We start from the raw sequence: 25,928 nt of genomic DNA, 5'->3' as shown, positions 1-25,928 counted from the left end.
TGTCTTTGGACCATTTGGCCTTTACAATTTAACATTATGTAAGAGTTATGAGCATACAAGGGATTTCCACAAAGGAAATCTTTGATGAGATTTTTGTGTTCAATCTGCAAACCTCCTCAACCTTAAGCCATAAAACCTTGACACAGACAAAAGTTCAAAAGATGACTAAACCTTGGCTTGTGTCATTTGTCACTGTGACCCGCTTGCTATCTTACGTACAGATTACGGTGAATGATTCATGGTTGTATGGCGACGCAAAAATGTGTCGTTGAAACTAATTAACAAAAGGTGGGAGGAAGTCATGTGTGCAAGTCTCAAGTCATAACCTTAAAGACTCAAGCAAGTCCCAAGTCGCTGTTGGGGGGGGGGGGGGGGGGGGAATCAAGGAAGTTGAGTCATAGAATCTTGCTCCACTCGCAATATATATTGGAGTGCTAATAAAATGTTTCTTCAAAACAAATTGCCCCATAAATCATAACACTAACAGTATTCACACCCTATAAAAGTTATATGAACAACAACTGAGATTACGATTGATTTAATATAGTGCACTGAATTGTTTTAAAGTCGTATTTCAAACTTCGTCGGACGGAACTTCATTTCTGGACAAACTATTTCTGTGCACATTGTGATGACAGCCTCGTAACGCCTACAGTTCTTAAGAGACCACAATTAAGCATAAGCCAAATCTGTTTTCTGTGGTCAGTCACATCATTTTTATTTTTAATTGTCTCAAACCAGTTTATGAAACTAGCTAAACGGTTAAATTAGCTCACCTGTCGTGAGTTTTGCAGTGACGGATAAAGTTTGACGTCGCGTCTTTGACGCGCAAGTTGCCAGTCGTGCAGGTTCCGTCCTCTTTTTTGTAGATTTCATCGACAACATAATCCTTGTATCTAAATTGTATTATCTTTTGAGCTCCATCCACCGTTGCTCATGCAGGTGGCTACGTCACACTGTGTTGCCAGGTTGGCACGCACAAACTGTCTCAATTAAAATGCATATTTCCTACTCAAAACGAGATGACTCGTCAAGTCATGTCGTTCAAGTCAAAGTCAAGTCAAGTCTCTCGGCTACCAAGTCTAAAGTCAAGTCAAGTCTTTCTGAAGTGACTGGCAAGCAAGTCGCAAGTCATAAAACTGGCAACTCGAGTCGAGTCAAGTCCTTTGACTCGAGTCCCCTCATCTCTGCTACCCAATTGACACTGGCTGTAACTCTTAACTCGGCGTAACTCTTAACTCGGCGCTGGCCCGATGGTGGAGAGAATCACGCTTTCTCGCTCTCTTGATAGCTGAGCTGTGAAACAAACCAAAATCAGCATCATCGTCTTATTCCGCCGAGGGGTTGCCACGTTAGGATGACTATGACATTTTAGCTCGAAGATAGCATTTCACAGCATTCCTACGCAACTTGTTACATGATCATGTATCATCATATTGAAGCAGATGCGCTAGATTCGAGTTTATTATTCCAACCACACAGGAAGAAGAATCAAGAATGTACCCACTGTAGGAAGGGTAGGTCCTGTTGCCATCCATTTCTGGTTCTCCACACGGAGTCGCTTGACTCTGCTCTGCAAGTAATGCACGAGTTTCAACGAGGCCACGTCCGAGGGGCTCCGCGGGGCGGCGGCGTAAACGTAGGTCAAGCAGTCACGATGCTGATGGGAGCAATATGAAATATGCTTGTTTGCGTTCACGCATGTCATTTCCGCAAGCAGAGGAATGGTACCTTTGCGCTCAGCTTTCTCTGACCCTCTGACCTCAGCGCCGCCTCTTCATTTGTTGATGTCTTTCTGAAAAAGGAGCAAATGACATCACAATCACAAAAGTGAACGCTTGCCGTTGCTGAGCAGTGTGTGTGTGGGGGGGGGGGGGGGGGGGGGGGGTGAGCTGACTCTGGCCTGCAGACTGCTTACGTTACACCGACAGACAATATTTGATTGTGAAATGTGAGTGGAGGTGAGATCATGCTGGTTAGAATCAGTATTAGTAGTAAACTATACTACAACAGGCTTATACACCATTTACCTGCCTCTTATTAACTTTGTTCTGCACCTGTGGGATTGGCAAAAATAAAATAACATTTGAAATCTCTTAAATACTATAAGCAATACAATAAAAAAAAAAAAAGACATTTTTCATCAGCGAGAAAGCAATTGCATGTGTATGATATTGTAAACCACAGGTGCATTGCAATACATTTGCACTATCGTAGCAAAGTTCTTTTATTTCCGTCATTCAGCTGAAAATGAAATTCATATTTATCCAGAAACACACAGGAAAATATATTTTTCACAAGGCCAATTCCTAACTAATTCCTACATGAAATGTGATTGTTTCTTATGAACAATTTCAAATTTCTTGAATTTGGACCTTTTGTTAGCGAGACTCATCCAAATTATAAGCAAATCAAAATCTGGCTCTGATTAGCGATTGTGCCTTTGAGCTTAATGAAGCGGTCTTCAGAGTGTAAATTCAAACAGTGTTTTCCCCGTTTAGCGTGTCACCTTTCCAATTCAGATGTCAACTCCTCCTCAAACTCGCAGGCCAGACGAGCGGCGGTCCGTTCCTTCCACTGAGTCATGTTTCTCTGGACTTGCCTCAGCTCCATGTCTTTGGCCTCCAGCTGCTTGCGAAGAGACGCCTCCAGTCCTCCGCCGCTTGTACGACACCATTTCAGACTACTGAGCTCCTCAATGTGCTCCTGGGCCAATGCAACTGGACATTTGAATCAATTTCTTAAAAAAAAAAAAAAATCCAATTTTTTAAAATGTGTAAGCGTTATACTTGAATGAGACGTTCCTTCAGACAATCCAAAGCTTGGTTTTGCTCCGTCCTCATCTGTTGCCGCTGAATTCTCAACTCTCGCTCCTGGAAGCAAACCTTAGCTGTCACGAAACCGGGCTGCATCTGGATATTCACTCAACCAAACTTTACCTTGTCTTTGTGCAGCTGTTCACTTGCTTGCCTTTGAGAGACCGACTCCTGATGCAGACGGCCAATCAGATGTTTCAAGGGGCCTCTTTGCGCTTTCAGGTGTATAAGAGCCTCATCTATGGTAGGGCTGAAGCATTATTTTGTCAGCAATGTATCCGCTGAACGAGTGATTCTCAACTGGAGGGTCGCGGACAGGTAGTGTAAAAAAAAAAAAATAATAATAAAATTACAGGATGTCCTTTGTTTACTAGAGCAGCGGCATACGACATTTTGAGGTTAAGAACGGTGCACAATGAACTAGTTGGTGCAGTGGCGTAAGAATACTCCTTCGTGTACGGCACAAGAAGCCACACTCGGTTCCTTTCTATGTTTTTCATAAAACCATTTATTGCAATTATGACTGTACTACTGCGTTTAGCATATGTTAGTAATGGACTATGGCACATTCTGACTTGTATATAAATTTTGTTTAGTAGCTAGTTGCTGCCTGAACGCCGTAGTAAAACAGAGGATCCCCTGGAGAGTGTTACTTTTTCCTCCCACTGTACATGTGTTTTCTAAGGCTATTTTTGAACAATACATTGTCTTTATTGTTCTTAACTTGCATAAAATGTGTTTGGCGCCTTAGCGACAATAGACAAATGCAGGTGCCAGGGTGACAAAAGTTGAGAACAACCACACACACACACACACACAAAAATCAATGGTAAGCCCCAGTGGAAACTTATACCTGGGCGAGAGCTGCACACTATTTTGTTGGCCTCCGTTCTGCTGCATCAAGAGGTGTAGAAACTCACACTCAGCCACCAGCTCCTGAGCCCAGACCCCGAGCTGCTGGTCCTGCTCAGCTCGGGCTTCATTGTGGCTGATCTGCTGCTCTTCAAGCCTCCTACGAATCTTCTCCGTTTCTCCATTGGCCCGCTGAACAGCCTGCTCGAGCTGTAGCGCAGTCTTCTCACGCTCCTACGAAAAGACGTTCGCTTTTCTGTTATATTTAGTCTCCAAGTCTGTTCAAAGGTCATCTTGTACCTGCAGCAGGCATGCGCACACATAGACCCCAAGTGGTGCTCAAGTACATGCCTTTTTTCCCTGGACATAAAAAGTGGCCTTTTTTGCTGCAGCCTGTTTTTTTCCCCTTCATTCATATATTTAAAACAAATAAATGAATAAAAATGACCCTTTCTGTCATCAATTCCACGCAAAGTGTTTTTATATTTGAGGGGCATTTATTTGAGTCCTTGGGAGAGTTGTACATATGCTCCCACCTGAATTTATTTGGGGTTAATCAGAGGCACTTGAAATGGTGACAGGTGTGTGGTGACTGCCATTTAACATGAGTTTGAATGTGATTGCTTAAGTCCGAAACACAGCGACATCCCTATTTATAAGCGGGTGTGTACACTTGTGCAACCATGTTATGTCAGTTGTTTGTTTTTACTTGCCCTCTGGTTTTTTTCTTTTTTTTTTCTTTTTAAAGTTGTATAGGTTATAGGTTAACTAATGGTGGAAAAAAAGTTTAATGATTTATCTTATCACAAAAGCCTGCATTTGAACAGGGGTGTGTAGACTTTTTACCTCCACTATAGCTTCTCTTCACCTCATTTGTTAATAGTTGTTTTTATTGACTGTGTTGATTGTGTTAACAGAAAACAATAGTTAAATATATACCATAGTTTTTTTTTTTCTTAACAGTACGAATCATTTTAGCGATAGGCGCACAGCAGAGAGTCCTGCTCCCGCTGCTGCGCATGCCGATCGGACTCCAGCTCCTGCACTCGCTTACGAAAGAGAAAGGGACAAAAAAAAAAAAAAAAAAAAAGCCGATGGGACTGGAATTGTATCTCCAGCTGAGCCGCAAGCCGAATGACCGAACGTCGTCTTACACTTTGCAGCGCCGTCACTTGATGCTGAAGAGTAAGTGCGTTGCTCTTCTCTCGTTGCGTGTCACTCCTCGCCGTTTCCAGACTCCTCCTGTTCTGCTCTTCCAGCAAAGCGCAGTGAAAGTGCACAGCTTCCATCTTCTCTGCTTCCCACTTCCTCCTCTCCCCATCGACGCCTTTGCGCACCTGAATGACAGCGCAGCGGTGACGCGATGTTGCCACGAAGAGTTTCATAAAACGGTTCACAGTACCTTGGCTAATGTTCCCGCGTGCAGCTCTTCTTCACGTTTCCTCAACTCCTCCTTCTGGTGCTCCAGTGACTTCTTCAGTGCCTTTGCTTCATCTTTCTTTAGCTGCCAATATTTGATAAATCACATATTTTTACACCTTCGCTGTTTTTCTGCACACTTCAGTCAGTCAGCTTATTACATCGTTACTGTACCACTTTTATGCAGATTTCTCACCTTTTGTATTTGCTGATCATGAACCGAGACTAAATCTTTCCTCTGCTGCTTCAGTGCTGCTCCCTGAAATATTGAATGGATAGTTAGTCGATGTTACAGATAACGGCTACTTTTACAATTATACGTGTTCACCATCATTGCGTGGGCGCGTTCTCTGGCTTCTCGAAGTGCACTGCGGTGTTGCTCCTGTAGCTCTTGCAGTCGTTGCTCCTTCTGGCGCAACGTTTTCTCCAGCGTGTCCACAAGTTTTCCCTGCAGCTCACATGCTTGACACATGAGAACCTAAGTGAAAGGAAAAGGGTGCTCGTGCGAAAGTATTACAGAAGTGACATTGTGTGATTCGCCGGACAGGAAATACAACTACTATTCGCCAAAAAAGTGAAGTTATCGTGTAAATTCTGAATAAAAATGAGCAAAATGCATTCATTTCAGTCTCATAAAGCCAGTTCATTTACAATAGGCTCGAAAATATCAAAGGTTGAAAGTGAAAATATGAGGTCAATTTGAGTCAGTTGACAGATGGTGTCACCTCCGTCTCCTCCTTGTTCTGCTTCTGTGGCTCCTCCAGACAAGAACATCTGTTCCTCAGTGCAGTTGCTGCCAGTGAGACCCTCAGGAGTTCCTCACAAGTTTCCTCCAGCATCTGTAGAATAACATAATATTCCCAATATACAGTACAATATATATATATATATTTTTGTAATGTAATGGATGTACATTTTCTGTGGATTTTCACTATTCGCAGAATATTTGTTGCGATACTTATTTTGTGGTAATGCTGTACTTGTTGCATGGATTCCTGCTTCTCTCTTGCCCGTCGTTGCTCAGAGAAGAGTTCAGCTTTGGCACAAGCCAACTGTCGCTCCATCGCTTGCCTCGCCAGCTGTGCCATCGCTGTGTCCGTCTGTTTATGAAGCAGTTGAACTAATAATTAAAGTGTTCCAAGAAAATATCTGATGTTGCTGAACAACTGTTAGCACCTTCTCCACACGGGCCAGCTGCTTGAGCTGTTCTTTCTTCTTGAGTTCTTCTTCCAAACGTCTGACTTCACAGAGGTGCGACTCTTTTTGCCTCTTAAGTTGTTGCAGCTGGCAACTATACAACACAACGTAACACAACTCTTTGACACAAATGTGTCTCACCACAGTACTGCATTACGCTGACAATGTTTGAATTCCTACCTTAGTGAGTCTCTCTCTGCCTTTCTCTCCTTCAGTAAAACCTCCAATTGCCTCTTCTCTGTTTCCAGGTGCACAGTCTCGGCACTGAGTCGGTCTAGATCCTGAAATGCATGCTGGGGGGAAAAAACAAAAAACAAAAAAAAAACAATGTGAGTAGAAAGTGCTTTCAATGTTCTGATAAATGACCAAATTAATATTTTACACTTTACCTTTCTTCTCAACTGTAGTTCAGAAAGGGATAGTTCAACCTCCGTTAAATGAGACTTTGTCATGCGTAGGGTCTCCTCCTCCTTCCCACATCTCTAAATCAGACATACACAACAAGGATTCGCCCACACGCAGCTGAACCAATGCGCACGAGTTGGCATGAACGTACTCGTCTGAGGGAGCAGAGGCGCTCGCTCATCCTCTCCCAAGTTGAGTGCATCGTCTCTGACGCCCTCTCAAGCTTGGAGCGCCCGCTCCAGCGTCCATTTGAATCTTCGTCTGTGTCCTTGTCGTCAGCCCCCAAAGACTTAGCTCTAAGGATGAAAAATAAGACTCGTGGGAATACATGCGGAAAAACAAATGACAACAACATCCCAAAGAGACAAATATGCCAAGTGTGCTTTGCTGCTGCTCTTTTCCTCTTTTTACCTGCATGTATCTCTTTTACCATGTTGGGCTTTACGGCAAGTTCTTTTGTTTTGGACAGCCGTGGGTCTTTCAACTTTGAGGACAAAGAACATAAGTGGTTATTTCATACATGCCATTGTTGATGAATCACTGTGAAATGTTAGTCAGTCGAATGTGACAGTGCCACCCTCAACGTAGAAAGTCGTAAAATTATTCTTTATTTATTTTTTTAGCTTTGATTGCATTTTGCCACTCATTGTGCACCAGATCTTCGATATTTCATATTGTCTGCGTCCCTCAACGCTTTCCGTATTCTCTTACCGGGCCGTCTGCGCCTGCGGAGGTGCCGCCTGACTTGATCTGTGCAGACTGAATCGAGGTCACTGTCGACGGACACTGTGTCAAAATTGCACACATGTACTCCTGTGACAACAGACATGGAGTACAGACGTGCTAACCACTTGGCCAGTGCGCTGCACACAATACTAATAAACGTATGGTTAATTATACTAATACCTCTCTGACAGTGTCATTCTTGTGTTGGATCTCAAACAAACAGTGCATGTAAAAAAAAAAAACAGTACTGTGTGTTCGGTACCTGCTAAGCACCTGGCCTTAGGAGAAGAAATGTGCTTTGGGTTTCGATGTTCTTTTTTAACCTCTGCGCTGTAAACGACTGAAAGAGAAATGTGTCAAATGAAGCCTCTGTCACTGACATCAGCTGGACCCTGTTAGGTGTCGCGTCTGTGACCTCTTCTCACCATCATGAGACGTCTGATCTCCAGATGTTTCAGAAGGACATCTTTCTAGTTCCTGTCTTTGCTCTGGCTTGTATTGGAAAAAGCCAAGGCTAGCTGCTTCTTTACTGCTCGTCATATTTGGAATTGCTTCACATCTGACACCCTTCTGGCTGTTTTGGTCGCTCTGGTCTCCGTCAGACATCGATGCCGTTTCAGCCTCCTCGTCTCTGTCGAGCTCTTGCATGCTCCCCTCTGGCAATGCCAGCTCAACCATCTCCTCTCTAAAGCACCTCATAAAGTCCTCAGTGCAGATACTCTCTGAAGGAGGGTGAGGGTCACCTGACATTGTCCCTTGCTTCGACGTGTCACCGAGAAGTCTCTCTAGTCTCCACATGACCTGTTCCTTGTGAGACTCCAGCTCCACTTTGCTACTCGTCCATTCGTCCGGTTCCCTCGTAGCCGCCTCACGTGGCACAGGAGCCACGGGGCGGCTTGTGCTATCTGCGGGGCAAAACGAGAGTGTCATTCGGCAGCAGCATTTTTACTGGTTCAAAGTAAACAACAACAACAACCATCAAGTACAAATAAGATTCAAATATTGCATGAGCTGCATGTTACCTGAATCGATGCGGTCACGCTCTTGTTGCTGACACTGCTTGACCTGTGTGCAGTTATCCATTCAGATTTGTTCAGTCACTAAACATTTTACAGTAGTTGTAGAAAAGAAAATGACAGACTTGCAGCTTCCCCAACTGGGCGTCAATGGCATCCAGCAGGAAGTCGCAGGGGTCCGGTTTCCGAGCGGGTCCACTCGGTTCAAATGCGCTGCTGCTGCTGCCGTGTTGGTCTTGGAGGGCAGAAAACACAGCATGTCTACAACACAGTCGCATACACGTGATATGGATGACTACTACGATTAGAATCTCGGACCTGATTTGGATTCTTCCGCGTCCCTTCTGTCATGGTTGAGCTGGTCCATAATTATATTCCCAGTCGGGCTGCTGGGTCACAATAGGGAGTAGGGGGGGGGGGGGGGGGGGGGTTATGTTGCTCCGTTGTCGTGGAAACCAAAGCATATAGTTTGCCATAAGGGTTAACTTATTATTATTAACTTATTTCTTTTACTGAGGAGATTTTAAATGTATTTGTCCTCCTGTCCTTATAGCACTGAACAATGAACACCACGTACTTGTACTATCTAGCCAGCCAGCTAGTTGGATATGAAACGAGATAAAAACTCAAAGTAGTTATTTCACCTACTTACTGTTTATATAGCTCCATAAAGTTATACAATTGAGACAAACCATACCTTAATCTTGCTTACGAGGATAATCACGAGAGTTCCACAGCGCCTGCGGTGGGTCGTGATTTTACAGGGGCATCAGATGGTTGCCATGGAAACCGCGCACGCCCTACTCAAAATTGAGTTCGCAGTGGAAGAGCAAACACAGGAAAGGAACATTGACAGCTAACATGCTGGACGAGCACAGAGTAGTGCATGTGTATAGATATGCACATGTGAATAATTACAGATGATATCATATCTTACCGTATAGTACTACTAAAAGTACAAGCATTTAAAAATAATGTGGGAAAAGAGGTTTGCTCAATGCCTGTTTAAGCCCACCCAAAACTTGCCTTAGCCCACCCTATGAATTCGTCCTCAAATTAATTGGAAAAAAATATTATTATTATTACATTTATAATAAATTATTTACCATTATTGCTATTATTATTATTAAAAATTTTAATGTATTTATTTATTTATTAGAAAATGTTCTGTGGTGATAGTACACTCTTTAGCACTGACAAAAAAGTTAATCTGGTGAAAATCGGAAATGAGAAATTAGAAAGTTAAGACTCCATTTCAATGTCCAAGCATTGCTTTTGAAGGGAATTAGACCGTCCCAAGATGGCCGCCACATAAGCGCGTCGGTTAGCTGGGCTGCTCCAGCGCGCTGGCGTATAGTCCTCATTTTTATGGTCAGAACAGCGACACAGATTTCAGCTGTGTTTACGCTGATGATCAGGTAATGCTTGCTTTACAACCCTGTCACAATCTATGAAATGATAGTTGACCACACGGCGATGCTTTAATGTCACCTGTTGAACTACTCTGTTATTATTATTTATCGGCACTGTAATGCTTGTAATGGTGCGTCCTGCGTAGCTATTAGCTATTAGCTAGTAAGCTAACAGGCACTTACAGCTATCGCTAGCTAATTGAATAGCAAAGGGTTTTTGCCCAGTGTATCTGATACGATATGAAATGTCTCCGTGAAGTATTTATGCCAAGATAGGATGTGTTCATACGTGATGTTTGTTCTTATTTTTTAAGATCTCGAGTTTATGCAGTGTGGGTGTTTATTTTAAAACGATGGCAGGTCGCTTTTATTGCCATACCTACATGTGCTAAATCTAGTTAAATGCTAGTTTACGACATGACACTTTACAAAACACTGACTGTTTGCAAATGTCTGCTTTTCAATAAATAGACATATTAAAAAAAAAAGAAAGAAAGAAGTCAGCCAGGTGGAGGTGAGAGTGTTAAAAAAATACATTATTGCATGATAATGGATGGAGTAATTTGTCTTAGTTTCTTTTTTTATGTAGTTGTTAATCTGTACATACTACATTTGTCTATTATTCAAATCCAAACAGTGACCTTGTAAACTTATTCTTCTTTATATAGTTGGAGACTAGCAAAAATGTTTGTGATATTCCTTTCTTCTGATTAAATACTTATATTGTATTCATACCATTACAAAATATCTGTGCTTTTCTGACAATAAACCAGACTTGTATAATGTATTGGATAAGTAGATTAATAGTAATGAATTATTATTATTATTATCTATTAGTGGCAAGGCAAGCCCGATTTTGGGTCGCCCACCAAATGGTCTTTTTCAAGGTCTAAAAAGTTCAATGAAATTTCAGAAGGGTCATTTCCAATAGTCAGCCACGGGCTCAGCCCACCCAAAGTACTCGATCCCGACTCGCCCCTGCCTGAAACCCGTGTCATGCAATGTCTAATCCCATTTGTTGATTTGTAAGAGTAAGGACATCTTGTCTGTAATTTAAGATCTCAATGTACTTTATCTAGACCAAGGGTGGGAAAACTTTTGTGCTCAAGGCCCTTGAGCACAACCTTGAGTCAGGGGCCACATTTGCTTTTTAAAAAGGGTAGAATGGGACAGCTCATTCGTAGAAGTTTTTTTTTTGGTTTGTTTTGAAAGAAAAAGAAACATGGATATAGTTTAATGTAATAATATCCATCTATTTTCCATACCGGATATCCCCATTAGGGTCACAGGTATTTTAATAATAAGTAAACTTTATTTAAAATGTATTAAATTACATCTATAGAGTATGTACAGCACATTTGTCTATTCATATTATTAATGGATTATTTACAATAAAGCAATCAACCAGTTATTTACTTCGATAAATGTCCATCCATCTATCCATTTTCTATACCGATCATCCTACTGAGGGTCATGGTGAGCAGGAGCCTATCCCAGCTGACTCCAGGCGAAAAGCGGACCACACCCTGGACTGTCAGTTTCAGAGCACATCACGAGACCGACAACCATTCCCACAGTCACTGAGTGGGAACCGAACCCGCACTGCCTGCACAAAGGTCTAGGCTACATCATCATTGATGCATAAAAAGAAAGTTAAAAATGAATAATCCCGTTATAATTAACACATTTTAGCTAAATGAATGTGGCAAATATGACAGGACCTTTGATCATGTAAATGCTCGGTGGGCTGGGTTGAAGAACGGAATGGAGTGCATGTTGCCCGCGGGCCAGACTTTGTCCACCCCCTGATCTAGAGCACATGGAGAATTAAAAAATAATAATAAATAAATAAAAAGAACATTGCCACTTACTTAAGATTGACACAGTACTGTATACATTTTTGTGATACCGTACCAAGTTCAATCTTCAAAGAAGGCTTACAATTCTTCAGGATTCAAATGTAATTCCTTGCTACTAATGAGGGGGTGGGGGGGGATAAAAATACAAGAAATCCAGTGTCAACAACTTTATTTTTGTTATTGTTGTGCCTTGGTTGTTATAAGACAATGTTATAAATTGATGGGGAAAAATACACATATGTAAAAACAACCACCTCTAAATTCTGCTTTACAGCTGAATACACCTACAATATGTGTGTATTAGGGAACTAAAAGAAGTCAAGGCATGTCAGCAACCTTTGATATTTCTACCAGACCGCTCTTGTGCTGTGTGGAATTTCTTTTTTACTTCCACAGATTAATAAGATCAGTTGCATTTACCCGAGCAAACCACAGGTCACAGTCCCCAGTAGAATTTAGTTTGGACAAGGCAAGAAAAAAACAATTTCCATCTTTCACACACTTTGCTTCTGCCTTGGAACAAAGCAGCATCGAATGGGAAGAAATCGAGTGCCGCCGGAGCACACAAATCTATCACATTAGAAACAGTATAAATATGCAAACATTGGAATAATGGCACCCACAAGAAGGTCAAGAGTAAGAGCATACAAAAATTAAAGCTGAAGTCACACCAAGAGTCAGGTGAGAAATGCTGAGAGAGAAACATCAACCCTCAACAGAAAGGCAGATGATCTAAAACATTGTTTAATCTACAGTACGCTCTCTACCTCTACGTACACTTTGGCTGTTTTTCCCCTTTCTGCACGAGGCTGGGGGGGGGGGGGAAGAAAAAAAAAAAAAAAAAAAAAAGCAAAATCTCCACTTGTGTGTTATTGCTACAGTTGTCTGATCCTGTACAGCAATGTCACCACCCATTGTCATTTGTGGGGAAATATACTGATGTTGTCATTCAAAATGCAGATCTACAATAGTTTGGAATTTCAGTGAAAGTTTTTTTCTGAGGTTTTTTGTGTTAAAAGTTGCATGTCAGGCTGCATCAAATACTGTGCCACGGGTCGTAGGTTGACCACCCCCGCTTTAAACACAACATGGATATGATTCAAAGACCTTATTTAACTATATGGGTTTGCGGTAATTGTTTTGTTGTTTTTTTTGGGGGGGGGGGGGTTCTGACTTTAGAGGCGCTTGTCTGACTAAATGTGTAATTCCCAAAATGATGCCTTTTCAATGTATTTATTTTTTTAATATTGATCGCGCTTTATAGAAATGGGACGCTGCTGTATAGCTGTGTAAACAGTTATCATAGTTAATTCTCATTGGAACAGGCTATCACTGCTAAAAATTGATACCTGCTCAATGGTCTTCTTTTCCCTGTTAAATGCATTTATCATTTTTTGTATTCAAAATCAGTAGAACAAGCAGATGTGTGTCAGATGTGCTCGTATCGTGGGTTTTCATACAAAAATAAAATTAAAGCCCCTTTTCTGTGATTTTGGAGCAATAAACATGAAATGTGTAGCTAACTAGCGTGCCTCTTGAGTTTTCTTCTATAATTGAGGAATCTATCCCAGCTCAAATGCTAATTTATGAGCGTGTTTCAAATATGCTGTACAGATAGCTTAATTCTCATATGACTTTATTTTACAGTATAATCTTATCACAAAATATTCACACAAACAGAGTAGACGGAACATACAGTACCTCTAGCCTTGAAATCTACATTCCTACCGATGATTACAAAAAAAATATTGGTTGTCACTAGATGTGTAGTGCACAGGCCAGTCCATTAAAGGCAAAAAAGACTTGAGTGTACCTTCAAAAGCTGATCGCAGATCATTGTACAAACACCACGGACGACACGTCGGAACTGTAAGCGAGCGTGGAGCAAAGGCCTCTGCGGCTTCAGCTGACCGCCAAACAGGAACCAGCCCCGTTTCTTTTCGACAACTTTGAACCCGCTGACAACAGAGGCGCCAGGCTCACACAGTGCCAATGGAAGAAACTAGAAACTATAACGAGACACCGAGGAGCAAGTGGAGCTACATTTTGTTAGTACCGAACAGCGGATGCCGTCACTTGGAAGCAGTCAGCTAGGATGCAGCATGTGATGCACCAAAGGAAAACGGACACAAAGAGGAGTTCTAGCTTCACTTCATGCACAGTGAATTGTGCTAATTCACTTCTGAGATGCTTCATATATCCATGAATTTCATCAGAATATTCCATGTACAATTGCGACCTACTACTACAGCGCTTTCACAAATTTGAAGCCTGAACTGCAATGAAACACACTTGCAATTCATACCGATATGGGAATTTAGAGAAATATTGTACGAAAGCCTATGTTACATTCAAACTGGACTTTCCCAGCAAGATGAACACCAATGTGCCTTCGCAAGTTCAGTGTGCATATGCAGAGACGCATGCCGAACAATGGACAATCTGAGTGCTGAACGAGATACATTTCAACACAAGTGGCAAAAAAATAAAAATAAAAAATACGATTGTTCCAGGGACTTCAAAATAGAGCCGATTTTCTTGACTTTGATACTAAATACTTTCGAGGGCAGGCTGATATGAGTCTAATCTCTAAAAAGAGATGATTTAATTAAGTACTAATTGCATGTGCAGGAAATAAAATGCTTAAATGCAGAATTCCGATCAAGTCTCCGTGTGTCTGCAACACATGAGACATAAAATATTCTGTATACTGGATAAAGGTTGACAATTTCTGTCACTTTCAATTTATCCCCCATCCTTCTTGTTAATCCATGTTTATTTTCACAGCATTTTAATAAATTTTTCATGAAAGAATGTTATAATGGGAAATGTCGAGTTACTTTGTTACAACTAAAGCAAACTGGCTTTATCCTCTTGGCATTGAAATGCTAATTGGAAGTACAGTAATAAATAAAACAGCGGTGATATACTTGCTGTAACTCACTTGAAGACTGACAGGGACTTTTGATAAATCTCTTGTTGCAACGTGTCAATCTACAGCCTCAAACTAATTCCGCACGGGCAACCATTTAAAACTATGCTGAAAAGTGCATCGTTAAAGCTCCTCATTAGGCGCTGTTATAGAATTGACGTTCCACCTCCGACCGCATCCCGTCATATTTCCATCTGTAAAGCAGTGGGAGTGTACAATTGGAGGTACGAAGTGTTACAAGAGTTTGTGTGTCACATTCACCATCTCCACATAGTGCTCATAAGCCTGCTACGTCACACTGCCGAAGGAGCCGAGGCCGAGCAGCTCCGTGTCTCCTGAGGTCCTGATGCGGGGGAAGCGTCCTGCGTTAGAATATATTGGGACACATGGTCCAGTCCTGTCTCTCCTTGGCCTCCCAGTAGCCTCCTTTGTACACAAAGTTTGTCTCCCCGGTGACCGAGTCTCTCCTTCGCTGAAACCACAGTGGCCGGTAGCCTTCGTATTCTCGACCTGCCAAAAGGATCACAGCCGCTGTCATCGAACCACACTTGCTAGGAAAGTGTCCCCCCTACGCACACATCGTGTTTGCGAGAAGCAATCAGCCGCTGTGTGCTGCATTTGGGAATGCTCCAAATGTGAACCGGCTTCATGCTGCAGTGAAGAGTTTGAATGGAATTCATGTGTGCAAAACGACAACTTAGGAAGTAGATAAGTAGACAGCTTGAATAAAAGCTAATGCTGTAGCTCCTACAAACCAAAACACAACACTGGAAACGTAACTTTAAACAAAGATGAAGCTAACTTGTTCACACACAGCTGACTACACTATACAGAGTAGATTTCGACATTTAAATACAACATGTGTGCAGAGGATTTTTTTTTTTTTTTAGAAGTAGAAATGAAAAGAGGCATCATGCGGGTGCAACAATGGCAGAAAATAAAGAAAACACACAGAAGATGTCCGTGTATGTGTGTGCGTCAACAGAGGGCGCAGAGTAACCCGCACTCACCAGAGTCATTATCACATTCTGACCACCATTTGGGGGAGGGGGGGGGAAAAGAGACAGGTCATGGATACAGCAATACAATCCACCCAGCACACACGCAAATCAATGATGGTTATAGGTCTAATACTTTTGTCCCTCTGGTGTAGCTAATAAAAGCAAAAAGATTATTATTATGTTTATTTTTGATTTTTTAAATCTGTGCAGATGTGCATAATGACACAGCCGGTTAGAACTGGCGATATAAAGTCATTGCACTGAACAAAGCATCCTTACCATTGAACAAAACATTGTTTGGGGTCTATAAATCTCGCAAAAAAACACCAGCACGAAGGTAATAACACCTCCCATCTGTCTCTTGAACGGTTTATTTTTCCGTACCTTCATCCAGGGCATCCGAGGCCTCCGCTTCTCTCCGCCTCCTCACGGCTCTTTGTTTCTCTTCTAACCTTTGTTTCTCAGAGTTGGCTTCATCCCATCGACCATCTTCCATCAGCCTCTGGTCTGGCCTCAGACGGCTGTCGGTCAGACAGACTCCATTGTCCGGCTCGTTCAGGGTCAGCGCCAGCGCTGAGAAGTAGTACATGTTCTCAGCATTTTCTCTGGGCGAGATTAGAAAGAGCAGCATGTTTAATTCACCACTAAAGGTAAAGACAGATGCGAACCGCAACAAAGTGCGCGTGCAGCTTAATGAGGCTCATGAGACGCGAGGCTCTTACGGGAGAGGATACTTCTTCCATAAAAGTTTGGGGGACAAGGTCTGGTAGATGGTCTTCTGCTTGCCCTCTGATCCGCTACCGCCTCGGCTGCTCTGAATGATTTTGGCACTCTCGATCTTCTCGTCCCACGTACCAGACAGGATGTAATGAGCCTGGCCACCGTTGTCAGCCACCACACCTGTCACCTGGAAAGTCAAAAACATCCACCTCACTGTTTAGGTGGATAACTATCAGAACGATAGTAACAAGTGTAAATCCCATTTTTTCCTTGAATTTAACATTTGAATTACACTAACCCGCTTTTGTAAGGTGCACACGGACAATCTGCTAAGTTTCAATACAGGAGCTGTAGCAAGTGTGCAAGACAACAATGATTAATTACTGTTATTTCTCCTTATATTTTCACCAGTGAATGTAGTAGTTGTTCTACGAAGGTATTTTTAAAAATACATATAAAGTTGTGAGTATTCTCCAGCAGGGGGCAGTCTCACACAACTTCACCACTCTAAGAGAAGTGCGGCTGGCAGACAGGATCTTCGTCCCTAGGCCTGGGTGGTGTCCTATTGACGGTGTCCCCAAGGGATGGGCCCCCCACGTCGACTATCTGAACTCACTGTCCAACTGCATTACCAAATAAATATCACGATAAAAACAACAACAAAGGGAGTGTTTTAAACTCCCCTGTTGCACAGAAAAACTGTCACAGCATTAACAAAAAAAAACAAAACAAAAAAAAAAAGGCATTGAGAACCACTATTCTGCATGCAGAAGAGGAGAGGTTAAAAAAAAAAGTGTCAGCAAGGAAAGCAGAACGATTTACCTTCCTAGCAACATCCCTGGAGAAATAACTGTAGGGAGAGAATTTCAGTTGGCAGGTCTCTTTGGTCCTGTGGTTCACTATCTCAATGTCCCCTGACTGCAGACACACACACAAAAGAAGTGAGATGCAATTCAAATAATGTACAGTAAGCCAGTACAATACACAGAAGATGCTTATGAATAAATGCGCATGATGTACATCCTAAAACTCCCTTATTTCCCTTCACTAGATGAATAAGATTTTATATACAGAAAATCACAAAAGAAATCATGAGGTCCCATTTATTTTTGCTGGCTCCTATTTCTTTGTTTAACCGTATATGTACATGAAATGTGGATACATATTGCATAACACTGGAAGCTCACAAATGATTTATTGTGTTTTAGTTGCTTTCCTTAGCTACTAGTGCAAAATTGGGTGAAATCCACACAATGTCTGAAAGTTCGAGCATACTGGAGAACACTGGGAAAAATTTAGACACAGAACTCAAGTTCCAATTGAACTCCGCCACTAAGAGAAAAGGCTTTTATTTGATTGCATGGATTAAGATGAAAGCTACTGATAAATAAATTGCTTTCTTTGTTTCTTCTTCTTGGCACATCCCGTTTAAATAAGGGGAAAAGAGCTAAGGCTAGTCTAAAGGTAAAACGATTGCTTGGGACTGGGATGTGTGGATGAAAGGCTATTGATGAGAAGTGCTTGTAAACACACCTGGTCAATCCACAGCTTGCCCACAATGATGTTATGCACTGTGGACGTGACTTTTCTCCACACATAGTGATTGCCGCTGGAGTGGAATTGCAGATGAATGGCACCTGGAGGTGTAAGATGACAAACACAATTTATGCCAGCTATCTTATCACGTTGTTCTACAATAATTAATTACAGACCCAAAATATGATTTGGTTTAAAATCTACATGCACGTTAAGTCTACAAACATTGTTCACCTCCAAAACATGTTGCCACACATTTACAGACGGCACAGACGCTACTGATTCGCACCTAGCTCCTTACGTGAACTACGCCTGGATGATTGCTAACATATTTTACCATAAACAATTTCCACGTAAGTGTTTTCTGCTACAGGACACCTCCCAGAAGGCAGGAGAGAAGACGTGCAAATACCACTAGCTCCAATCATCAGACCGGAATGATCAACTCCCCTTAACTCATTCACTGCCATTGACGGCTGTTGCATTCAATTACCCATGTTAAGACAGAGGACTGGCTTGATTCCATATTTTATGTTTCTGTCAAAAGTGCCATGAAGCAATCCTGATTTATTTTCCCTATCCCGTGGCTATCAAGTGTGTAGGAGGCAACTGCAGCGGTCAACCCTTCTACAGGAAGAGAGAGAGAGAGAGAGTCTTTTGTAGCTTGCAGTTCATGCACAATTTAGCAATTAATGCTCGTCTTTGTAAGACTAAGCATTTGTTTGATTTCAGGATTTTCCAGCCAGCAAGACTAAAATGCCTTACCCAGAGGCATTATGGAGAGGTATTTTCCACGGAACTTGCTGGCAATTGTAATTTCCTGCCACAAGGTCCAGCCTCGTTGGGAAATCACATGATGTGCAGCTGCAGGGGGGTGATGGCTCACCTTACAAGATGGATATAAACATAAATGCCATATGTACAATTCAGAACATCCAATATCCAGTTTGCGACTGTAAACTAAATGCATGTGTTGTGGTTGCTACTCTTACCTGCTCACACAGTGAGCGGTAGCCAAACTCCTCCAGGCGATCAAGCTCGTAGGTCTCCCCCAGGAGCGGGTTGAAGGGTTTGGCTGTCCGGTGGACGGTGGTGGCGTAAGAAGAGACGGAGAAGGCAGCAACCAGACACATCTGCTCCAGCGAGGAGTCACAGCGTGCTGCCTTATCCAGAAGCTCATGATACTCCAAGTCTTCAGTGAGGCGCTGCAGCATTGACAGAGGCTCATTGAAGTTCACCTGCAGATGCAGAGGGCAAGATGGCAAATGAAACTTGCTTCAATAAAAGTTGTTGAAACAAGAGCACAATGTTTAGAAACAAAGCAAGATGTGCTCACTTACGGGCATTGGAATTTTGGAGAGCTCCTTGCCAATGCAGTTCTTCATGATGCTCCACAAATTGAGGGAGTAGTTCGGCTTGTCGGGGACACGGGTCCGCCGTTGTCTGCGTGGCTGCAGCTCCTTCCCCGACACATCGTTATAGCTTGGAGACATCTGAGGACGTAAATAAAAGAAGTGGACTCGACCCCGGTTTGACAGAGCAAAGCTTGACAGCAGAAAACAAATCAGAAAGTCAATGAGCAAGCGAAGAGGCAGAAAGGGAACAGAAGACAAGTCTGTGAGCAAGAAGCAGCAGCACTGGGAGTAGAAGAGCAGATGTTGCTGCTGCTAATTAAGAAATTAAATCATGCTCGTGTTTATCTTGAAGGCCACAGGGGTGGCAACGAAACTGTACACAGCGCTGCAAGCATACCGTAGGCATTTTTGAAATGCCAGAAACAAAAATGATTGCCACATATCATCTATTTCCAATGCAATTATGGAGCTTCTGAATGATCTGAGGGTTGACCTGGAGCCAGTCACAAGAAGGAGTCATGCCATAAGACCTATGACAAAACTCCTTTCAACTCTGCATTTCCTTGCATCTGGATCATTTCAGCGAGTGGTAACAACTGGTGCTGGCCTCTCGAAAAGCCTTTTTGTGGGCGTTCTGTCCCCAGTTTGAAACACGGTTTTACGCAGGATGGGCAGAATTCCCATGCACTCGGAGCAAGTTAAATCAAAGAAAACATGGCTTTTATGCGGTCGCTGGCTGCCCCCATATTATCAAAGTGACGGATTTCTTCTATATAACTCAGTAACGTGCCCACAAACAGTGCACGCAATCTGTTGGAGTTAGCACGTTAACATTTGGAATCTTAGTAAATCAGGCCCTATTCCCAATGTGTGAACTGTGAATGTTGGTTTACTTGGGCGAGCAGCAAGCAATGAGCCATAACGAATCAGATTCACGACGACATCACGTCAGCAGTGATCAGAAATGTCAGTGCTACCAAGTTAGACTCCTTGGGGAAGAAAGAACGCTTACATGGTCGTCCTGGTTCCAGTCGTAGGAATTGGCGCCGCTTGCTCCACTCAAACTACTCTGAGATCGCCTGGAAAAGACACAAAAGGCCCGATGCCATTGACAGTATACACTGCAGTGGATTTGACAACAAGAAATTGCAAGCAAAAGCTGTCTGAAATTCCGTTAAAACACATATTGAGATACAATCTTTTGGGAAGAAAAGCATTATAGCATGTTCAAAAGCGAGTGAGACAGACCTGCGTTGTGTGTTGTCAGTTGCAGTCACTGTGATAAATGCAGGGGAATCCTCCATGGCGTCAAAGTACTCAGTCTCCTCATCTTCATCACTCGCCTCTCCTTTGAGCGGCCTCTCACTCCCTTCTATCAAACGGACATGCGTACAGTACGTATAAAGAGCAAACCAAACACACACAACACGCATGTCGCGTGGTAACCTGTATGCATTCTGCCAGGTTCAGAAATGAGCCATATACTGTATAATCACGTACACCTGGCTATTAATTAAGAAATAATCATCTTCGTAAAATTGGCAGTGTTCCCACTGGTTAACAAGCCTGGATGTCGCATGCTCCTCTGGGACTTCTTCTACATCTGATGCTTTGTTTATCAATGTATATTTCAAAATGTCAATCAATATAATTAACAAATCTTTGGGCTGCTGTAGCTTTGAACATCCATTTGTGCCACAATTAGGATTTATTCCAGTGTCCAATGTAATGAACCAATCGTCATGTTCACTTTGTTGATAACAATTCACATCAAGCCAGCTTGAGGTAGTCACAAAATAATGACACATTGTCTTATGTCTTACAGCAGAGTGATAGGCACCATGTGATGGAACTGCCAGATGGATATTAACAGCTCTAAGGAGAACATAATCAAATACAAACCTTCGGACAAGATGAGGTTTGTATATATTCGTGACACTAGAATCGCATGAGGTTCGGCCAGCGAAGTGGAAAAAGAAGTAGGTCGGTCGGGCTCACCCTTCTTGCCGGTCGGGGCGCTGGGTGCGCTGGCAGAAAGTGTCGGTGCCGCTCTCCACGCTCGCTCCAGGCTGTTGTGCTGCTTGGCTAGCTGCTCGATGGTCTCCTCCAGGTGGGTACGCTGCTCACGCTCATATTGCAGTGCCCGCTGCCACCTCCTACTGTGAGTCTCGGCGAGGTCCAGGAAGTCTCGACAAGCCTGGGGAATCAAAGGCGCGCAAATGCCGTCGTTTGCTGTAACTTGCAGTCCAGTACAACATTCCTATTAGAGCTGTGACATCGATCTGTTTGAAATGTTTATTTATTTTTATCATCTTTGTTGACCAAGGTACTGACAAAAGATCTGGATTCTCTCGTACGCATAACATGGTTGCTGCTCACTGCTCCTCAAGGAGAACAAATTTCACTGCACATGTAAAAGGACCTTAAAGGAATGATGCCTTTTTTGTTTCTCTCCATGTTCCTCAGAGCATATTGTAAACAAAGGGAACAGAGGAAGTGATGTGCTACACTTTCACGCTGATTGCATGGCAGAGGACTTTTGAGTCAAGAGAGGGCATCATTATTCCTGCTGTGCTCTGACTGCTGAGCCAAAGAGGTTACTTCGGTTCACACAGAAACGACTTGTCAGCATTTGTTGGCACTGCATCGTGTGCCTGATGTTCCTGCCACACAATAAGCACAAAAGTAAATGAACCGGAACACCTTGCAGCTGACAACACGCAAGAAGAAAATGTCATGTGACAGTCATTAAACGGGAAGGGCCCCTGTATTGCAACTCAACATTTCTGTAGTTGTTGGAGGAATTTTCATTTTTGTTTTGCATATCTCGGTATTTACCTCTTTTAATATAAAAATAAAATAAAATTTAAAAAAAAAAAAAAAAAAAAAATCACTAAAATGTCTGTTGTACATTATTTATGATATGGATTCATAAAACCATAATTCAGGTTGTTCTGACAGGAAAATGGTGTTTCACACTACAAAGTATACACGGAAACAACACAAATGACTATCAATCAAATCAAAGACAACAACATAATTGGCAAAACAACATAGCAACAAATAGATAAACTTCCCCATTTGAACAAAGTTTCAAAACGAATGACTTAAGATTTTCCCTTTTTTTCCATTATAATAATATTTTGACGCTATGTCAGCTAAAACAAATTCATTTCCATGTTAAATGTTCCCCCCAAAAAGTTAATTGTGTTAAAAATGCAGATATCTAAAAATATTTCACATTCCGGACCTAAACACTATTCCCTCTTACCTTCAGTGGTCAAACATGAAGTGTCACAACTACTGGTGCCATCATTCATTATAAATGCTAGAGATGCATATGAGGTTGCGGTTCACTTCCTCAGACATGACTATGAAACTAACACCCATTTAAAAAACGTACGCAAGTTCCACATTTTTACTGCTGAGTCGCCAGTCCAGGAGCAGACTGCATGTGACGTCCGGTGGTGATGGAGGACGAGGTTAATAAAGGCTAAAACCAGTGGCTGCATACCGGAACTGGTGCTGTTGGTATGAAAATATGACACTCTTTTGACATTTAAAGACTCACTGAACTGGCAAGCACTCCTGTCAGTCAGGAAGTGCACGTGCATACACACCCGTGCATGTGTGGCATATGTGGGAAGTTACATCACACCTAAATGGACACGCGTGACATCCATGGTCAAGACCACAGAGATCACTGCATGTCGGACAGGCGTTGGCTTGGCTGCGTTGCTCTGGAAGCAGCACTTGGAGGAAGACCAACGCCGCGGCTAAAGGAGTCCCTGAATTCCGTAATCTAAGCTGTTTCCACTTCAAGAGAGCCATTTAGAGGGACGAAAGAAAAATGACCACAGGAAGTTTGTTCTGCCCTCTTGTCAGAAGCACATTCTTGGTACACCTAATGACATTATATTGGCTTTGACAATCCAAGACGGCTTGTCCTGTGATTGAAATCTGAAATGTCACTTACTGGTTAGCATTAAAAAAAAAAAAAAAGGATAATAGATTGCAAACAAAAAAGACAACAGCTTTGGGTATAATTGGAAATGACTCCAGACATTGTTGACTGGTTTAAATCAAATCTCAACCTCAGAGTACGACTAATAGTTGAAACTAAATTTTGATGAGTGAAAATAAGAAACCGAAAAAACTAAGCGTTAAAAGAAGTATGACACTCAACACACCTTTTGGAGTTGTCCGCTTAGAGTGAAGTCTGTTACCGCAACCCAGAAAGAAAGCTGTGACACTCTGCAGTCGGGGGGGGGGGGGGGGGGGGGGGGGGGGGGCTCAGTTTGAAAGAGCGAAGGTGGCTATTCCCCACCCTCTCACACACCCACAATCATATTTAGTGTCATTACTTCAACACCTCAACACTCGACGCTCATCCAGAAACTCTAGATGGCCAACAGTAGAATGGATAACAAAAGGGGTGCAACTCTTTTTGTGCTGCTACTACTCAGATCCAACAATATTAAATCACTTATTACATTATCTATTGTCTTCTGATGAAGGTAACATGAGTCACAAGATGTGCATACTGTTGATTATAAAGGCACTTGTGCAATATTTTCATTAGGGGCTATATGATTTAAAGATATTTTTAAACAAATTAAGCTTTTAACTGGAAAATACATTAGTGTTACATTACACTGTCTCTCTAATTAGTTTAGTTTAGTTTAGTTTAGCTTAGTTTCCTAATACAGTGACCATGTATTGAGTTGGCGAATGTTATGTAATCAGTGGGAATTAAAGCATATAATTGTGGGTACACCGGGCAGAAGAGTGAAGCGACACAGTGTTTTGAATGTGACGAGATCTCCTTACACAAGCACATGGCTCGGAGTGACGGGTTTATCAACAGCTGTGAGAGTTTTTAACCACCATCGAGGGAAACGCACGTGGAAAAAGAACACCACCAAACCGGTGCCAAACTGGATATAGGCATCACATTGGAAATGGGCACTTGGACCTGCAAGAAAATCCAATACTTTGCTACATTTACTGTTGGTAGCAAAACAACTAGACAGGGAGGTTTGTCCTACACGTGTACAAATAAATAATCATTTGATTTTGTTTGCCCTGACAATTTTCTGCTTTACGGTTGATTCAATGTATATTTTTTTAGTTATTACAGACAGGTTATGAGTTTGTAGAAGCAGAAAGAGCGCACACTCAACAGTAAGCGCTGTGTTTTTGTTTTCCACCGCTACCAATAATGCATTTTGATCACAAGGCTTGGCAAACTCGCCCACTCGTGTGTGTTAGCGTCAGGCTACTCACATTGATCATAGCATTGGAAGTGATACGAAAGAGGGTGGCCCGCTCGTTGACTGCCTTTATCTTCTCCCCTCCCTCCACAGGAACTTTTAGGCTCTCGAGTTCACTGAGAGAACGTTGCAAGGCGGCCCCGTGCTTGGCGATCAAGTCATTACATGTGCTGAGGTCATCAAGCTTGCTGACGAGTATCTTTAAAGTTCCCTGAATCTCACTGCGGTCCGATCGGGAGGCCGGCTCCTCGTCTCCGGAGTCATCTGGAAGACACAATATTTCAAAAGGTTTTCCTTTTGATTTTTTCTCTGCACAAAACATGCGCTCCATTTTATGCCACACACTTCCCATTACAGTTATGCTGGCTCTCCAAGTTAACATTTGAAAATAGCATCATCATTGCTCATTTACCAGCACTGCCACTCTTAAATATGTTTATATTGCTATACACTAAAACACAGCCAAGCCATAGTAGACCCAGTGTTTATTGTTTATTTCTTCACTAGGACCATAATTTGTTCCCTATCACACTATCAGATAGGAGCATAATTTATCAGACACTAATGTTTAGCACCTTTAGCAGTGCATTTGGAGACGCATTGCTTGTCCATACCCACAAGCCTTTGCTGTACCAGCTGTCTGTTTTCACTGATAATGTCTTGAAAAAGACGCTACTTGAGGTTAAACAGGGCATACATACAACAGGACTGTTGCAGTGTCAGCTTTGCATCAGTCACCCACATCTGCGTCCTCACGCACACAAAATACGACGGAAATAAAAGTTGCAATATGAAGGGAAAACACCCAGTATATTAATAACCAAATGTAACAAAATTGTTAAAGCTCACAACTCACAGGTTAATGCAAGATGAATATGCTGCACATAACATTTCTATCCTATCTTCTTATTTTAAAGTTTAAATTCATATATATATATATTAAAAAAAAAAGAACTGACTATTTAGACACCACAAGAGTAAATGTAACAGAGTGAAGCTGTGTCTAGCGGTGCCACACCCTTACTCCCTGCTCAATAATGCTAAACATAGAAACAGCATCGAGCAAAGTTGACAACAGTATTTATATTGAAAGAAAGGTTTAAATATGATGTTATCCTATTAAAAAAAAAACACTCCATAAAACACCCAAATTTAGTCCACTGATAATTATGATAATACATTTGTTGTGTGCTCGCTTACGTCAGTGTGCATTTATAATTCCACTTCCTAATTTCAACTAATTTCTATACAATACATTGCATTGCCCTGTTGAGAAAATGTGTTGTATTTCCCTTTGGCTTGACTTGTTGGGTTTTGAGCTCATAAATCCAAAACTAAAAGCAGCTGTGCTTGTGTGTTTTCTTAAATGAAGCGGACAAAACAAAACCAGATGGCTGAAATTGAAAGGG

At 42.1% G+C, this 25,928-nt stretch overlaps 2 protein-coding genes and 1 long non-coding RNA gene across 5 annotated transcripts in view; 1 reads left to right on the top strand and 2 right to left on the bottom strand.

Annotated features, from left to right (window-relative positions):
• Positions 1 to 103: 103 nt before the first annotated feature.
• On the bottom strand, positions 104 to 9,193 carry si:ch211-102c2.8 (trichohyalin). Its single transcript, XM_061768428.1, has 26 exons — positions 9,129 to 9,193; positions 8,750 to 8,817; positions 8,557 to 8,666; positions 8,438 to 8,480; positions 7,841 to 8,320; positions 7,678 to 7,755; positions 7,401 to 7,475; positions 7,101 to 7,173; positions 6,841 to 6,985; positions 6,674 to 6,766; positions 6,465 to 6,577; positions 6,264 to 6,378; positions 6,068 to 6,187; positions 5,813 to 5,926; positions 5,416 to 5,565; positions 5,284 to 5,346; positions 5,071 to 5,172; positions 4,823 to 5,005; positions 3,670 to 3,902; positions 2,940 to 3,066; positions 2,790 to 2,873; positions 2,510 to 2,706; positions 2,031 to 2,057; positions 1,732 to 1,795; positions 1,508 to 1,660; positions 104 to 1,296 (listed from the first exon to the last, which is right to left on the bottom strand). Exons 2-26 carry the CDS (start codon positions 8,796 to 8,798, stop codon positions 1,267 to 1,269), a joined length of 3,021 nt encoding a protein of 1,006 aa, XP_061624412.1. The 5' UTR covers positions 8,799 to 8,817; positions 9,129 to 9,193; the 3' UTR covers positions 104 to 1,266.
• A 544-nt stretch (positions 9,194 to 9,737) lies between these two features.
• On the top strand, positions 9,738 to 12,521 carry LOC133475498 (uncharacterized). The gene is made up of 2 exons (XR_009787864.1): positions 9,738 to 9,849; positions 10,315 to 12,521. It is a non-coding gene; the product is annotated as an uncharacterized LOC133475498 (long non-coding RNA).
• Positions 11,857 to 25,928, bottom strand: part of osbp2b (oxysterol binding protein 2b) — a 36,226-nt gene continuing 22,154 nt past the window's right edge. For 2 of the 3 annotated variants that reach the window (XM_061768423.1, XM_061768426.1), the window contains 13 exons: positions 24,533 to 24,783; positions 21,245 to 21,443; positions 20,495 to 20,618; positions 20,259 to 20,325; positions 19,232 to 19,384; positions 18,884 to 19,129; positions 18,657 to 18,777; positions 17,889 to 17,992; positions 17,178 to 17,273; positions 16,358 to 16,542; positions 16,020 to 16,240; positions 15,645 to 15,662; positions 11,857 to 15,144 (listed from right to left, as the gene is read on the bottom strand). In XM_061768423.1, coding sequence (XP_061624407.1) covers positions 15,002 to 15,144; positions 15,645 to 15,662; positions 16,020 to 16,240; positions 16,358 to 16,542; positions 17,178 to 17,273; positions 17,889 to 17,992; positions 18,657 to 18,777; positions 18,884 to 19,129; positions 19,232 to 19,384; positions 20,259 to 20,325; positions 20,495 to 20,618; positions 21,245 to 21,443; positions 24,533 to 24,783 — 1,928 coding nt within the window. In that variant the 3' untranslated portion in view covers positions 11,857 to 15,001. The remainder of the gene's footprint in view (positions 15,145 to 15,644; positions 15,663 to 16,019; positions 16,241 to 16,357; positions 16,543 to 17,177; positions 17,274 to 17,888; positions 17,993 to 18,656; positions 18,778 to 18,883; positions 19,130 to 19,231; positions 19,385 to 20,258; positions 20,326 to 20,494; positions 20,619 to 21,244; positions 21,444 to 24,532; positions 24,784 to 25,928) is intronic. The other variant, XM_061768424.1, reaches the window with a different exon arrangement.

Source organism: Phyllopteryx taeniolatus, chromosome 3 (genome assembly GCF_024500385.1).
Source record: "Phyllopteryx taeniolatus isolate TA_2022b chromosome 3, UOR_Ptae_1.2, whole genome shotgun sequence".
Classification (NCBI taxonomy): domain Eukaryota; kingdom Metazoa; phylum Chordata; class Actinopteri; order Syngnathiformes; family Syngnathidae; genus Phyllopteryx; species Phyllopteryx taeniolatus.
Note: the sequence above shows the minus strand (reverse complement) of the source record. Positions and strands in the feature narration are given on the sequence as shown.

What these genes read in the sequence shown, in the direction of transcription:
- si:ch211-102c2.8 (XM_061768428.1), bottom strand. Translation starts at nt 8,798, where the DNA reads ATGGACCAGCTCAACCATGACAGAAGGGACGCGGAAGAATCCAAATCA. An exon ending in GCGTGACCGCATCGATTCAG is followed by an intron (nt 8,321 to 8,437) that starts GTAACATGCAGC and finishes TTTGCCCCGCAG; the next exon opens with ATAGCACAAGCCGCCCCGTG. An exon ending in AACGCGCCCACGCAATGATG is followed by an intron (nt 5,347 to 5,415) that starts GTGAACACGTAT and finishes TCAATATTTCAG; the next exon opens with GGAGCAGCACTGAAGCAGCA.